Source organism: Anomaloglossus baeobatrachus, chromosome 5, assembly GCF_048569485.1.
Source record: "Anomaloglossus baeobatrachus isolate aAnoBae1 chromosome 5, aAnoBae1.hap1, whole genome shotgun sequence".
NCBI classification, from domain to species: domain Eukaryota; kingdom Metazoa; phylum Chordata; class Amphibia; order Anura; family Aromobatidae; genus Anomaloglossus; species Anomaloglossus baeobatrachus.
In genome coordinates, this window is record NC_134357.1 from 308,582,998 (window position 1) to 308,599,698 (window position 16,701).

Sequence of the window (16,701 nt, forward strand, 5' to 3'; positions counted from 1 at the left end):
ATGTTCCTCACAGTGGAAACTGACAGTTTAAATCTCTGAGACAACTTTTTGTATCCTTCCCCTGAACAACTATGTTGAATAATCTTTGTTTTCAGATCATTTGAGAGTTGTTTTGAGGAGCCCATGATGCCACTCTTCATAGGAGATTTAAATAGGAGAACAACTTGCAAGTGGTCCCCTTAACTACCTTTTCTCATGATTGGATACACCTGCCTATGAAGTTCAAAGCTCAATGAGGTTACAAAACCAATTTAGTGCTTTAGTAAGTCAGTAAAAAAGTAGTTAGGAGTGTTCAAATCAAGAAATTGATAAGGGTGCCCATACTTTTGCACCGGTTAAAATTTGTGTAAATGCAGATAGCACATTTTCTGTTAGTACAATAAACCTCATTTCAATCCAGAAATATTGCTCAGTCCATCAGTTATCAGATATACAGTGCCTACAAGTTGTATTCAACCCCCTGCAGATTTAGCAGGTTTACACATTCGGAATTAACTTGGCATTGTGACATTTGGACTGTAGATCACTGGAAGTGTGAAATGCACTGCAGCAAAAAAGAATGTTATTTCTTTTTTTATTTTTTTTTTAAATTGTGAAAAGTTTATTCAGAGGGTCATTTATTATTCAACCCCTCAAACAACAAGAATTCTGTTTGGTTCCCCTAAAGTATTAAGAAGTATTTCAGGCACAAAGAACAATGAGCTTCACATGTTTGGATTAATTATCTCATTTTCCAGCCTTTTCTGACTAATTAAGACCCTCCCCAAACTTGTGAACAGCACTCATACTTGGTCAACATGGGAAAGACAAAGCAGCATTCCAAGGCCATCAGAGACAAGATCGTGGAGGGTCACAAGACTGGCAAGGTGTACAAAACCCTTTCCAAGGAGTTGGGCCTACCTGTCTCCACTGTTGAGAGCATCATCCGGAAGTGGAAGGCTTATGGAACTACTGTTAGCCTTCCATGGCCGGGACAGCCTTTGAAAGTTTCCACCCGTGCCGAGGCCAGGCTTGTCCGAAGAGTCAAGGCTAACCCAAGGACAACAAGGAAGGAGCTCCGGGAAGATCTCATGGCAGTGGGGACATTGGTTTCAGTCAATACCATAAGTAACGTACTCCACCGCAATGGTCTCCGTTCCCAGACGAGCCCGTAATGTACCTTTACTTTCAAAGCGTCGTGTCAAGGCTCGTCTACAGTTTGCTCATGATCACTTGGAGGACTCTGAGACAGACTGGTTCAAGGTTCTCTAGTCTGATGAGACCAAGATCGAGATCTTTGGTGCCAACCACACACGTGACGTTTGGAGACTGGATGGCACTGCATACGACCCCAAGAATACCATCCCTACAGTCAAGCATGGTGGTGGCAGCATCATGCTGTGGGGCTGTTTCTCAGCCAAGGGGCCTGGCCATCTGGTCCGCATCCATGGGAAGATGGATAGCACGGCCTACCTGGAAATTTTGGCCAAGAACCTCCGCTCCACCATCAAGGATCTTAAGATGGGTCGTCATTTCATCTTCCAACAAGACAACGACCCAAAGCACACAGCCAAGAAAACCAAGGCCTGGTTCAAGAGGGAAAAAATCAAGGTGTTGCAGTGGCCTAGTCAGTCTCCTGACCTTAACCCAATTGAAAACTTGTGGAAGGAGCTCAAGATTAAAGTCCACATGAGACACCCAAAGAACCTAGATAACTTGGAGAAGATCTGCATGGAGGAGTGGGCCAAGATAACTCCAGAGACCTGTGCCGGCCTGATCAGGTCTTATAAAAGCCGATTATTAGCTGTAATGGCAAACAGGGGTTATTCCACAAAATATTAAACCTAGGGGTTGAATAATAATTGACCCACACTTTTATGTTGAAAATTTATTACAATTTAACTGAGCAACATAACTTGTTGGTTTGTAAGATTTATGCATCTGTTAATAAATCCTGCTCTTGTTTGAAGTTTGCAGGCTCTAACTTATTTGCATCTTATCAAACCTGCTAAATCTGCAGGGGCTTGAATACTACTTGTAGGCACTGTATGAAACTGAAATAGCTGTTGCAAAAACCCAATTTGTTATAAAGAAAAAAGGTTAACATTAATAGGGGTGCCCAAACTTTTTCACATGACTGTAAGAGCCCAGGCCGCTGTATAGAACATAAAAATTACTTCATAATACTCACCTAAGGGGCAGTGCGGTGCAGACTGGTTGGATAGGTGTCTTCTTTCTCCGGTACCGGCGCCTCCTCTTTTGGCCATCTTTGTGCTCCTTCTTCTGAAGCCTGGGTCCATGACCGCACCGCCCCTGAGGTGAGTATTATGAAATGATTTTTATGTTCTACACAGCTGCCTGGGCTCTTATATACAGTATTCTAGAATGCTATATATAAGAGCCCACTTTTGGTGGCCGCAGCTTATAGTTGCCAAATCTGGTGCCAGGTTCCCTTTAATCTTTTAGTATACCTGAAATGAAGACTAGAAGGGTCTAACTACCATACATTATACCATGCCAAGCTATAATCCCAGGAGTAGGACCTGACATTCCTTTGTGAATGCATTTTCATTGACCTCACACAACTGCTATCAAAGGCTGCCTTGATGCAGTGCAAGGCAACAATGGAAGTCCATCCTGTTCAGTGATGAGTCATTTGTCATTGTCATTGTCTGTCATTGTCATTTGTCATTTGTAGGAGGTGGTCGATTCTCTGCATCTCCTACTAAGCAGTGTTTCCCCTATTGTACAGTGTTGTGATATAAATGTGCTTAATGTTGAATATATATTAGTGCAGCTGCCGGAGATATATGTTGAATACTAGCGCACAAAATTCTATATATATTTATAGAGTTCAATAACTGGTTAACATTGAAACTACTCCCTTAAGTGAATATCTAAAACATTAAGGGAGTAGTTTTGATGTTAGCCAGCTGCCGGAGATGTAGCATAGCCAAAGCAGCGCAGCAGTCGGTGCCATCTAGCGGCTGATAGATTATAATGTTTCATGAAGATCAAGTTTGTTGCTAGTGTGCGTTTTACAGTAATGTGTAATGTATGAAATAGAATGTATAATATGTATTGGCTCAACGAGCTGTGTCAGTCGGGAGGCAGAGTTTGGGGAGTCATGTAAGCATATATAGGAGTAATAGGTATTAATCTACAAGAATGGTAAGTATGATATAGTATAAAGTAAGTTATAGATAGGAACCAACCACAGTAATAAGGCCGGAGCCACACGGGGCACTACTGCGATGCTCGCATGACACTCGGCTCATGCTGGCAGCACAGCAGGAGCCGAGTGTCATGCTAGTATCCATGCGACTGATGTCCGACTGTGCGAGCGGACCTCAGATGCGAGGGGTGCACCGGCGCTGTGCAGGGGCGGGCCGGCACGGAGGAGGGGAGGGATTTCTCTCCCTCTCTCCTCCGTAGCCGGCTATGGCGATTGTCGCTCTGCACGCGCGGTATACCGGTGTACCGCGAGTGCAGTGCAATTTTTCTCTCACCCCATTCACTTGAATGGGTGCGAGAGAAAAGAGTCTCGCATTGCACCCGCAGGACTGAGAAAATAATCGCTCATGTGCGCAGACACACAGGCTAATATTGGTCCGAGAGGAATACGATATTTTATCGCACTCCACTCGCACCGATTTTCTCGCCGTGTGGCTTAATTCCAGCATTTTGGCGGATGCCCTAATGAAAACTATACAAACCCCAGGAACACATATGACGTATTTTTACGTCCGTCATGCAATAAATACAGTTTGCAACAAAATTAATAGGATTTCTGGTGCGTTATTTCTATACTGATGGTGGTGCTAGTGCCATATTACTGTAATTGATGGTGGTTCTGATGACGTTTTCATGTACTGATGGTGTTTTTTGTCATACTTCTGTACTGATGGTGGTTCTGATGATGTATTCATGCAGTGATGATTGTTCTGGTGCTGTATTCGTGTATTACTGATGGCTTTGGTGTTGTATTTATGTAGTGATGAGGGTGCTGGTGCTGTAGTCATCACCAGAACAATCATCACTAAATGTATAAGAAACCAAAATCATCATCAGTACATAGACTCCCAAAGCCATCAATAGTACATAAGTACAGCACCATAACCATAATCAGTAAATAAATAGGTCACTAGAACCTCCATCAGTATGTGACGCCCTGGCCTATCAGGTCGTCACAGGGTATTGTGCAATCTGCCCTTCAGCACAGTATCCACCCTTCTTGGTTATGTGTCCTGGTCCTTTGGTGTTGCTAACAGCTGAATCCAATCAAAACCCTAGGTACACTTTACACTAAACCCACCAGGCACACCATTGGGGGGCATGAAGGGAATAGGGCCGCCCACATGGGGGGGTTGGTTGGGGAGAGTGGAAAAAAGTGACAGTTGAGCAAGTGGAGTTGAGTTGAGAGGAGTTGAGAAGTGAGGTGGTCGAGGAAGGAGGTGAAGTGACTCTCGGGATGAGAGGTCACGGAGCAGGGCTCCTGAGTACTAGGTGGCAGATGTTGGTCTGGGCCTGGTAGGAGCTGGAACCCCGGTTGCAGGCGATAGTGTCAGGGGGCACGGACTGCCGAGGAGGGTGGCCAGCGGCCTTGAGCTATCACCGGGCAGGGGCAAGGGTACGACGGGGTACGTGGACCCTAAGCCACCAGCTTACCAGCTTCACACGTTCTGGTAATTTACCCGACGTGGTGAAGACTTTAAGTGTCATCCCCAACCCGTTCCAAAATCGGAGTACTAGCGCACCGATGGGATAGGACTTTCCCAATACAGTCCAAAGAAATCCTATGCGTGAACCCTGTGAGCAAGCTCACTCCGTTAGCCATACGGGTGAGCGGGACCCGAAAAGTTTCAGGCTTGAGGGTCCAAAGAGGAAAACACAGGTGCCAAGGAGAGGGTCACAGACCAACTGCAACACCAAGGGCACGGACCTAAGCGTGCTCCCTCCCAGCTGCGGTGGTGCTAAGAACTCTGGTTTACAAGCTGCCGGTGTTGTTATGGACAAGATTATGAATTATTATGAGTATATAAGAGTTACATGGAGATATCCATAAAGAACAGGATTTAAGATGGTGTTTGAACTGTACCACACATCTCTTGGCATAAGACTCAGACAGACAGTCTGGGCTATTCTTGTGACCAGTGAATCATGCTGACATTGCTTAATATAAATGAGGAACCAAGCACATTACAGTAAATTGTATATCACAGAATAAGCTGTTCTACTTTATCCAATAGGAGACGTGTTACGTATTCTTGGCACCTAGCCAAGAAGCCGGTTATATATATCTGTACAAACTTCCGGAATAAAGGAGTCTTACTTTCTATGCATATCCGAGTACGTCTCTCTGGTGTGTGTGAAAGAGTGTGGTTATGCATGCTACCACAAGTGACTCATAATTTGGACTGCAGACAGTTTAAGAGGGATGCACTACTGAATGGCATCAACCTAAATTAAGGCCTTATCATTTGGCGCCCAACGAACCTTAGGACGGAGCTCTGGATGGCGGACGGCCGTGCTGACACCTTCAGTCGAAAGGCAACTACGCGAGAGGTGGAGATGCGCACTCCAGCTGCAGGTGAGAACATTTGTATAATCTCACCTTGCAACCTCATGCGTGTACTTGCATTTCGAAGGGGGGGGGTTGGGCTGTCCCAGTCTAGACACCTAATGACCGCCATCTCGCATGAGATAAGCCGTCCTAAGAGATCTCACACCAAGGTGGTCAGGTTCACCTTAAGCTGTCTGTAATGTAATTGTAAATCACATGAAATGTAATGTGGTTTGAGGTTTTGTCTGCTCTTTGGAGAAAAGCAGAAGTTCTATGTTATTTTTCTCTGACTTAACTGCAGGGGAAAATGAGGAAGTTGTTATATACGCTGGATATATGGATATATATGGTTATATCTGCAGGTGAGATCAGCCACCTGGATGGTGTATATAGTGTCCTTATTGTTATGTCATTGTGTTTACTTGTGTTTACCTGTTGAAATGTCTGTTTATTTGCAGCAAGCGGAGTACTTGCTGGCTGCCTGAAAAAGAGGAAGTTCTATGTGCTTTGTATGTACTTGCTGGTTTACGCAAAAAGAGGAAGTTGTGTCACGGGAATGTACTTTGAAAAAAAAAAAAAAAACCTCTGAAGCTGTACTTTGAAGTATGCTGTTTATATTGTTTATGTATACTGTCTGTGTATACTGTGAGATACACTGGTGTGTAACGTGTCCGGTCGATAGTCAGTAATTGATAAATCTAAAGGGCAGGTACCGAGTCATGGTAAGAGTCCTGACTGTATCCTGGTGCGTCTCCACAGAGAGGAGACGATAGGGGGGTTGGTTTTGGCCGGTACAGCGTCATGGTAAGACCCTGACTGTATCCGGTGGAATTTGATGTTCTCCGCAATCCTAGGTAGGAGGAACATTGGCAGAACCCCTTGACTTTGGTTTTAAACAGTATTATTGATGTTCTGGACGGACCATTCAAAGAAGGTGTATATAGTGTGAACAGAGGTTACTAGTACATGAAGTAAGAGATAGTGAGGGTGAATTTAGTTTCTATCACCCACGTGACACTTCTTCCTGGTAGGACAACCCGTTTGTGTTGTGGTTTGCGGACTGAGGTAGAAATTCTGTGTATTCTGTGGATGTGTATAGTTGCTGGTCCAGGAGAGAAAGTGCACTATGGCACAGACCAGACATCCAGGTTGACGTGTTAGTTTAAACAAGGATTTAGGTCGTGTACCCTTTAAGCATGGGGTCTAATCAGTCCACACCTGTCAAGTTAACGGCAGATGAATTAGTAAGCGATCAAAAAGGTAAAAAGTATATTCAAAATATGAAGTCGCTCCTTCAGGGATCACTATCACGAGGGAGATTAGAGGAGCAAGAATGGAAAGATGTTTTGTTAAATAAGCGAGGGATCTTGAAAGATAAAGATCTCCTTATGGATGCTGAGGCATGGTATAGAACGTCAAAAGACGTTAGAAGATTGGCATGGAAAGAGGAATGGGATGGAGATAGTAGATATTTCTATATTGCACCAGATCAGAAAATGGCACCTCAGGAAGTGGCCAAGCCCATTAGGAAACAACGCCCCCCTCCTCATAAGTCTTCCCCAGAGGGTTGGACTTGTGTAGTTTGTCCCCCTGCCCACCAAACGCCCTCCCTAGCCTGCCCAGACGTCATTTCAGGTTGGGCCGCACCTAGTTCCCTTTCCCAGCCATCTTAAGTCCCAGCAGAACTGGAGCAACAGAAGACACCGAGGGGGGGCAGGAAGATGACAATGATTTAACAATGATTCACCCCACCACCAAAACTGATTTGTATAGGCTCACCCAGATTAAAGCTGGGGATTCTTTCTGGCCAGTAATGGAGCCAGGTTTACAGTGAGGGTGCGTGTACCTTATCATCCAAGTGACACTGGAAGATGTTTTACGTATAATGTACACAGTTTTTGGTGTATAACACCGTAGGGTTGAAATTGAAAGGAAAAAAAAAAGGAAGTGTTAGTTTCTATTTCAGTGTCCTGTGAATGTACGTATGTTGAAATGGAGAATTCTCCCAAGGGGGGAGGTTAGATGAGAATTGATGAGTAATTCTGAATCTAGTAACTACACTATGTGTATTTTACCTGTCTGTGAAAATAAGAAACATAAGCTGATAGATAGGGTGGACTTGTGTGCTGTCTGTGGAGCACTGTGTCCACGTAAGCCCACCCCATTATTTTCTGTTCTGAATGTAGATTTCTTTCTGTCACTCTGTGTTTTGCTCAGCCCTGGGTGGGGTATGGTATGGGGATAGTTATCAGGGTCTGACAGGAGATAGGGATACGCTGGAGGCTCGGCCCTGACCACCATCAGGTCTACCGTCAAGATGAGGGCGAGTACAGGGTCCCTAGTTACAGGGTCAGCCCAGGGGTCCCTATATAATCCATATTCCCAGTGACAGATTGAATACCTCCTGAATGTAGATGTCACAATACATGTCACTCCCTCCCAGGCCTCTTCAGACGCCATTTTTGGCCAACACCTACTTCCTCTTTTAGCGGCTGTTTCTTATCGGTAATTATCTTTAGTGGACGTTTTAACTCAGACACTACATAGTTCATCTTCAGACGCCATTTTAGTCCAGCCGACACCCAGTTCCCCATTTTTGTTTCAGCAGCTACAGCCACTGCTCTGTTTATTGCTGACATAGCAGGGACTGCAGAGGGGGGATATAGGGACCTGAAACACACACTCCGTTTTTGGTCATATATGCAGTAGTTCCCCATCGTGTTCCCACTCATGAGGTTATTGCTGATAGTCCTGGGGAAACTTTTCCCTTAACTTTTGCATGTTTGTTTTTGCTGTATCTAGTATACAGTTTAGTAGACCATAAAGACTGCTCACTATTAGTCCTGGTGGACAGTGAATATTTTTCTGCCTATGGCAGTTGTTACTTAGCCTTGTTTTGAGATATTTTCACTTGATTTTTCTGCCTATGGCAGTTGTTACTTAGCCTTGTTTTGAGATATTTTCACTTGTATGTTATCCTGCCTGGTATCTTGCACAAGAGTTCCCTGATAGAGAGGGTGGAGGTTCATGTGGTCCCAAGGGGACATTGATCATCAGGAGTTGGCATATATTAGGGTTTTCGTTGGCAGCACCCAGTAATCCTTTGTGTCTTAGTTTGCAGGGTCTGACAGGAGAGAGGGATACGCTGGAGGCTCGGCCCTGACCACCATCAGGTCTACCGTCGGGATGAGTGAGAGTGCAGGGCCCCCAGTTACAGGGTCAGCACTGGAGAGGTAGAGTAGATACGCTCCACTGCTTTTTCCTGGTTGTGTATATGTAGTCAGGGGGTGCTGCTTGCTAGTTTACAAACACTCTTGTGCTCTTCTCTTTCCTCGGGGTTTTAGGGGATCTTAGTTTTTAGAATTTCAGTGTTCTCCTGACCCCAAAGTTACACCCATTGCTCTTTCTTACACACCTGGGTATAGTCCTTTGTATCAGGTCTCCGAGAGCCCACATGTAAACTACAGCTGGTAAGGACCAAGACACCCTCCTTCAAATGGCAAGACGTATGGAGATAAATCTAGCAGCTTACAAGATCACGCCACATACAGATGTGCTACAGTCAAAGTCACCTGAAGAGTATCATCACGTCATCTCCAGCCCAGAAGTAATTCTACCTGTTTGCCATGGGGGAAGACAGCAGCCCTTTGAACACTACTCAGCCAGATTGAACACCTACCTAAAGCACCAGTTGAAGATCAGTGCCCGTATGACATCTCTGCTCCCTGACAAAGTCACCATCTCCCGGTGTGGGGTCCTTAATCCTGCTGAACTTCTCCCTCTTCCAAGGGGGGAGTGTCCCACCTCTGACACCTTGGTGGAAGAGGTAGTCGACTCTGGCATAGCTGAAACTCTGGATTCAATACAGTGACGGATACACCTTTGGACCCTGACTTAACCCCTTTGCGGATGGATCAAGATGTGCATCAAGAAGACGGTTCCACATGGGTATGGTGCTGGTAGCAGAAGACGCTGTGCTGATAGAGCAGTCGCTACTCGTATGCCTGTCTGTGAAGAAGCAGATGTATGTGCTCTCGCTGAAGCCTGCAAGATGGCAGCCATCATCTACTCTGTGGAGGACAAGAGACTTAATCACTGCCAATGGAACTGTACATCGCCATGAGGCCATAGAATAACGGATGGAAGCTTTGCTATTGCCAGACAGAGTCGTGGTGAGCAGGGTTGAGGCCTACATTGGAGGAGTCAAGGGAAGCAGTAAGAAGTGCCCTCACTGACTGAACATCCAAAGAAGCCCCAAGACCACTCACCAAAGAAACAGTCAGTCAATCTGTGCTTGTTGAATGACCCCGATGTGAAGAAGAAAGGAAAGATGGAAAGTCTGGAGAAAACATTATCCTGACCCTAGAAGAGCAAGTCTCAGAAGAAGAAGAGGACTGAGATGGGGTACAGCTGTGGGCTCCCGGAGACCATAGAAAGTGGCTAGTGACCTGCTTTCACTGCCAGCCAAAGAGATATGGCAGGCCTTAGACACAGAACTGACTCTACACACCCCATACCAGCCACAGAATAGAGGGAAGGTTGGGAGGATGGGGCAGTGTAGAAGGCAAGGGCATGAGAGTCTTCCCCTTGAATTGTTCAGTGTCAGACACACCCCAGCAGGGACCACTAGGTTGAGACCCTATGAAATCCTGTTTAGAAGTAGCCCCAGATACTTCAACTAAGCTTGTTGTTTGTTTAAACATTTGCCTAATATACGTTTTTGAGTTTTCTCCTCCAGATCCAACCAGATCTAGATTTTTCTCTCTTTTCTTTTTCTCTCTCCTCTTTTCCTCTCTCTTTTCCTCTCTTTTTCTCTCTCTTTTCTCAATCTTTCTCTCTCTTCCTCTCTTCTCAATCTTTCTCTCTCTTTCTCTCTCTCCTCTCACTCTTTTTCTTTTGGACGAAGATCCATGCATTCCACTACAAAGAGATGTCGGACCTGCCTGGGACCAGGAGATGGCTGTCTTTCCTCTTCTACCCGATACTTTGTGCCAGGACGATGATATCTAAGCATGTGGACCAGAAGACTGTGCATCCCACCTTTGATGATGTCCCACCATCACTGCCTAAGGACTGAGGAGCATGAGACTCTGAGTGAACCCAACCCTGATAAATATTAGCCAATTAAAGGACTACTGCCACGTTCCCCCTTCCTGAATAACGTGTGCCAGCGGAACATAGCCATGAGGACAGTCTAGAGAATATGGTCAGGATCTGGCTTCCTATGCATAGTCTGTTGGGTGGGGAGATTCATCCACAAGGGATGGGTTATCTCGTACGTGAGTGAGGTAACCATCGGCATTAGGACAGATCAATAGACTCGGGAAAAGTAAGGAAAGACTTTTTGGCTATCTCCAAAGGGGGGACTATTATGGACAATATTATGAATTATTATGAGTATATAAGAGTTACATGGAGATATCCATAAAGAACAGGATTTAAGATGGTGTTTGAACTGTACCACACATATCTCTTGGCATAAGACTCAGACAGACAGTCTGGGCTATTCTTGTGACCAGTGACTCATGCTGACATTGCTTAATATAAATGAGGAACCAAGCACATTACAGTAAATTGTATATCACAGAATAAGCTGTTCTACTTTATCCAATAGGAGACGTGTTACGTATTCTTGGCACCTAGCCAAGAAGCCGGTTATATATATCTGTACAAACTTCCGGAATAAAGGAGTCTTACTTTCTATGCATATCCGAGTACGTCTCTCTGGTGTGTGTGAAAGAGTGTGGTTATGCATGCTACCACAAGTGACTCATAATTTGGACTGCAGACAGTTTAAGAGGGATGCACTACTGAATGGCATCAACCTAAATTAAAGCCTTATCAGTGTAATTATTGCTGGACTGAGTGAGTACACTGAAAAGACCCTTTTCCTACCCCAACGGCACTTCTACATCACCAACACCGGGCCGGGCTCCCGGGGCAAACACCCCCTTCCCACGGAGGGGTTAAAACACCTTGCTTCCACACCATCGTCACCGGGCGTCCCCAACAGCAGCGGTGGTACACTAACTTACCACGCACCGTGGGTGGCGTCACGAACTTACCTAATCCCGTGTACATACTCCCCCACTCCTTTTTGATTTGAGTGTCCGCGTGGGCCCCATGGGTCCGGAGACCCCTCGAGCCACCGCGGCTCCGGATCCAAGCAGCCGAGGGGGCAGTACAAGTACATGAATGTGGCACCAGCTTTTTCAATAACTTGGATTCTCAAGTCCTCAGACAAGTCCTCTTCTCTTTCTGTTCTCCATGCTTCCTGTGGCACACACACACACACACACACACACACACACACACACACACACACTGAAAAGATTGAGTTAAACTCTCCCCTTTTTATGCTTTCTGGTGCGATTTTCATTTTGCACACTCATGTTAATTGCCACAGGTGAGTTTAACTAAGCATCACATGCTTTAAAAAAAGTTGATTTTCCGCAATTTTGGAAAGGTGCCAACAATTTTGTCCAACCCATTTGGGGGGTTTTGTGTGAAACTACGCCCAATTTGCCTTTTTTTTCCCTTAGTTTTTTTGTGTTGTTCCATTATACACAAAGGAGATAGACATGTGTATGACAAAACGTGTAATTTAATAATTTTTTGGGAGAAATACTTTGTTTTCTGGAACAATTTCAAGGGTACCAACACTTTCGGCCATGACTGTATATGTCATCAGAACCATTATCAGGACATGAATGTACCACCAAAGTTAGCTCAGCAATCAATTATAATGTCAAGTCAGTTGTATATACACTTGTATCTCATGATCCTACAACTCCCAATATGTCCTTAACATTAGAACGGAGATGCTGGGAGTTGCTGTTATTGCAGTAAGTATCAAGGCCACCAATTATGGATCAACTCCAAGAGTTGATAGAGAAATACGGTATCTTATTCTTTTTGCTAAACAGCCCAATAACGGTTATAGTAATCTATCTGGCAAGGAGATCAAGCACTAAAGGAAGTTAAGATGAAGAAAAATATATTAGTGAGACCTGTGGACAAGAGGGAGGGAGGATTGTGGTGTTGGACTCTGGCTTGTATTTTTCAACTAATAGTGATGTTTATGCAGAAATAAAATCTAATCCCACTTCTAACTTCCAGGTTCACCTTAAATAACTTCTTGACGAAGGTATTTATAATGCTGCTATAGATAAAAAATGAAGTCAATATCTGTTTGTAGAACATCCTGTCATCCCAGTTTACCATGCATTGCCTAAACTAAACAAAAATATTTTCCCCCTGCTTTTAGGCCCATTAATGCGGGAATTGGCTCTCTGAGCGAGAAATCGGGAGCATAGGTCAGCCACTATGCCATTTTCCCAAATATATTAAAGACACAAAACCTATTATTAAAAATATCCAAAATTTTCATTGGTATCCACACTACAAGTGGTTAACTTGCGATATTGTCAGTCTCTAACCCACTCTCCCCCATAATATCACCATTGACAGTTTAACTTATTTTTTGGACAAATTTAGATTTTAGTTTCTATTAAAGACTTTGTTATTTTAGCTGTAATCTTTCTCCTAAAGCACATGTTTTTACTCTTAATGATAAATTCTTCATCCAAAAATGCAGAGTCAGTATGGGGGGCATGTTTTCACCTTCATTAGCCAATGTAGTGGTAGTCGTGTGGGAAGAGGAATATTTAATTAGTGAAAGAAATCCCTTTAAAAATCTGATTGAATTTTACGACCATTACATAGACAATTTGGTCTTTATCCGGAAGGGAGATGAATTGTTAAGCTGGTAGTTTTTTGGAGTATCTAAATAATAACTTATACAATCTTAGATTTACGTATTATTTACAAGACAGGTTTATAAACTGTTTAGACATTACCCTACAGACAATGACATTAATAATTCTATTTCTATTAGCTCCTACAGAAAATCAACTGATAGTAACTCGTTACTCCAAGCCCAGTCCTGCCAACCACAGCACATAATTAAAAACATACCACTCGGTGAGCTCATTAGAACAAAACGTAATTGTTCAGTTGTGTGTTTGCGTGTGGAAAGTGAAAAGATATGTAATAGACTCAAAGCCAGGGGCTACACTAAATGGGCTTTGAACTGAGCAGATTCGATGGTGACTAATATAGATAGGAATCCTCTGATTTTAGGGTGTAATTACAAAAAATCTTAGAAAAATAATTACAACAATGAACTTAAAGGAGATTAATTAGTAACTAGTGATGGTCAGACTCGCACATACCTGGGATTGGTGGGTGTATCTGGGTTTAAAAAAAAACCTGGTTCCAGCCCGGAATTGATCCCGGATATCTGGCCAGATGGCTATGGGGACCAGAATCCAGCACTTTAAAATGGTAGTAGAATGGATAGGGGGATTGGAGCAAACATGTTATACTTACCGAGTCTCCTTCGGGGCTGTCACGCTACTTCCGCCGATCATTAACCTCATACATATGCACTGTTTCCCCCACCCACCAGTAGTCCCTGCATCTCTGATTGGTGTGCCCCCACCTTGTGTGACAGCGTGTCTGACTGCAACCAATCAGAGGTGCTGTGTATGAATCTCTATTGGTGTATAAATAAATAAATAAACAAATTGGCATAGCGTCCCCCATATTATGATACCCAGCACAGATAAAGCATACGGCTACAAGCTGGAGCCCCCAGCTGTGTGCTTATCTTGGCTGTGTGTCAAATTAAGAGGGGCCACATGTGACTTTTAAAAAAATTATTTAGATAAATATTTTTAAAAAACGGCGTGCAGTCACCCCCAATTTTGATACCCAGCCATGATAAAACCAACAGCTAAGGGCTGGTATTCTCAGGCTGGGGAGACCCATCCTTATTGGACCCCCCAGCCTAAAAATAGCAGCTTACAGCTGCCCAGGAATGTCACATCCATTAGATGTGACAATACCGGAACTTTACTTGGCAATCAGAATAATAAGGGGTTAATGACAGCTCACAAGTGCCACTAAGTTCTAAATTAATAATGGTGAGAATTCTTTTTAAATAAAATACAAAAAAAACCCTCCTTCACCACCTTATTACCCCCATAATAACCAGGTCCGACGTAATCCACACAAGGTCCCATGATTATTCCAGCTCTGTTACATTACTGAAGGCAAACTGCGTGGGCATAGAACATTTACGCCCGCTGTGAGCTGCCTGTCCAGCAGATAAGTGGCCAGCATTTTGATGGAATTCACTGCGGGGCAGGAAACTCCTCTGCTTCTGTCCTGAGTGGCACTAACAGCAAGTGTATTTGCATCATATAGACATGAATACAATTGTTTACAGGATGGGAGCGACAGTTATGGCGTGCAGGCGGAGAGAGGGGTGAGTGTAGTCACTGACACTCCTCACTGTGCCTGTGCCGCGACTGTCACTGTGCTGAATGACTGTGGCTGGAGGAAGAAGCTGGCCCAAATATTCATCAATGTCAGTCTTTTTTCTTTTTTTCTCCCCAAAGTGTGCCCGCTTGGGGAGGCAGGCGGTGCCTACCCTTCCTATCCGTGATCCCGACCCTGGACCAACTCATTCCTCAAAGTGAACAAAAGGCTTTAAAGTTTGAATCCAGTTTACCTTTCTTGTACTCTGTTTCACATTCAAAATCCATCTCTGTTCTTTCAGTCTCAAGAAGATCAGGAAGTTCATTTGAACAACTGTTATAAGTGGAAGAAGCAAAAAAAACCCCAATCATTCTTATGTGGTATTTTACGTTATAATTATATTTAGTTTAGTTTTGAATTTGCACGTATTAAAGGTTCCTTGGACAGCTTGATAAGCATGCTGAATTTATAGGCCCACCCTAGAGACTAACTAGAGACTTCTGACTAGTCTTTCAAATATCAATAGATATGTCTGTGACTTGTGCAAATCATTCCAGTTATAATAATAATCATATGTAAACTTTAACCTCTTCCTAACATCTGCTGCACATGTACGGCACCTGTGATGTAAGTGTATGGAGCAAGCTATGGCACTCAGGTGTAAAATCAGCTTGTACGTGTATTTGAGCCACTAACCTTTTATAAAGATCAGGGAGATAATCATCAGGAAGGGTACTGCAAGAAATACGGCCACCAATGTCACTGTTTGTTTGACAACCTAGGTCCTGCCAAGATGAAAATATGGTTAGATGACATTACCACGAGCAAATCAAAATGTATGCTAGTATTGCACTGTATTTATGTAGATTTACCATATTCAAGCCGTTAATGATGGAGCCAATTTTGACCTTAATGCCCAGGCCAAATTTTACAATTCTGACCAGTGTCAATTTATGATGTAATAAAGGGCACTTTACACGCAGCGGCATCGCTAGTGATGTCACTGCCGATCGCACCCGCCCCCGTCGTTTGTGCGTCACGGGAAATTCGCTGCCCATGGCGCACAATATCGTTAGGCCCCGTCACACATACTTACATGCCTAGCGACGTCGCTGTGGCCGGCGAACCGCCTCCTCTCTAAGGGGGCGGTTTGTTCGGCGTCACAGCGGCGTCACTAAACGGCCGCCCAATAGAAGCGGAGGGGAGGAGATGAGCGGGACAAACATCCCGCCCACCTCCTTCCTTCCTCATTGCGGGCGGCCGCAGGTAAGGTGATGTTCCTCATTCCTGGGGTGTCACACCTAGCGATGTGTGCTGCCGCAGGAACGACGAACAACCTGCGTCCTGCAACAGCAACGATAATCGGGAAAGGAACGACGCGTCAATGATCAACGATTAGCTAAGTAATTTTGATCGTTAACGGTTGTTCATGCGTTTCACACGCAACGACAACGCTAATGAGGCCGGATGTGCGTTATGAATTCCGTGACCCCAACGACATCTCGTTAGCGATGTCGTTGCGTGTAAAGCGGCCTTTACTCTGGAACGCTTCAATGGATGCCGGTGATTCTGAGGTTGTTTTTTCGTGACATATTGTATTTCATGATTGTAGTAAATTTAGGATGATATTTTTTGCATTATTTATGAAGTAAAAGGAAATTTGGCAAAAATGTTGAAACTTTTGAAGTTTTTCAATTTTTATACCATTAAACCAGAGAGTTCTGTGACACAAAATAATTAATAAATAAAATTTCCCACATGTCTCCTTTACATCGGCACAATTTTTGAACAATATTTTTTTTGTTAGGAAGTTAGATGATTCAAGGTTTATCAAC

General features: G+C 44.0%; 1 protein-coding gene across 1 annotated transcript in view; it reads right to left on the minus strand.

Annotated features, from left to right (window-relative positions):
- The window catches only part of CARD14 (caspase recruitment domain family member 14), a 123,131-nt gene that overhangs the window by 45,446 nt on the left and 60,984 nt on the right, over positions 1-16,701 (minus strand). The window contains exons 10-11 of the mRNA XM_075349695.1: positions 15,563-15,651; positions 15,120-15,199 (exon numbers count right to left, since the gene is read on the minus strand). Coding sequence (XP_075205810.1) covers positions 15,120-15,199; positions 15,563-15,651 — 169 coding nt within the window. The remainder of the gene's footprint in view (positions 1-15,119; positions 15,200-15,562; positions 15,652-16,701) is intronic.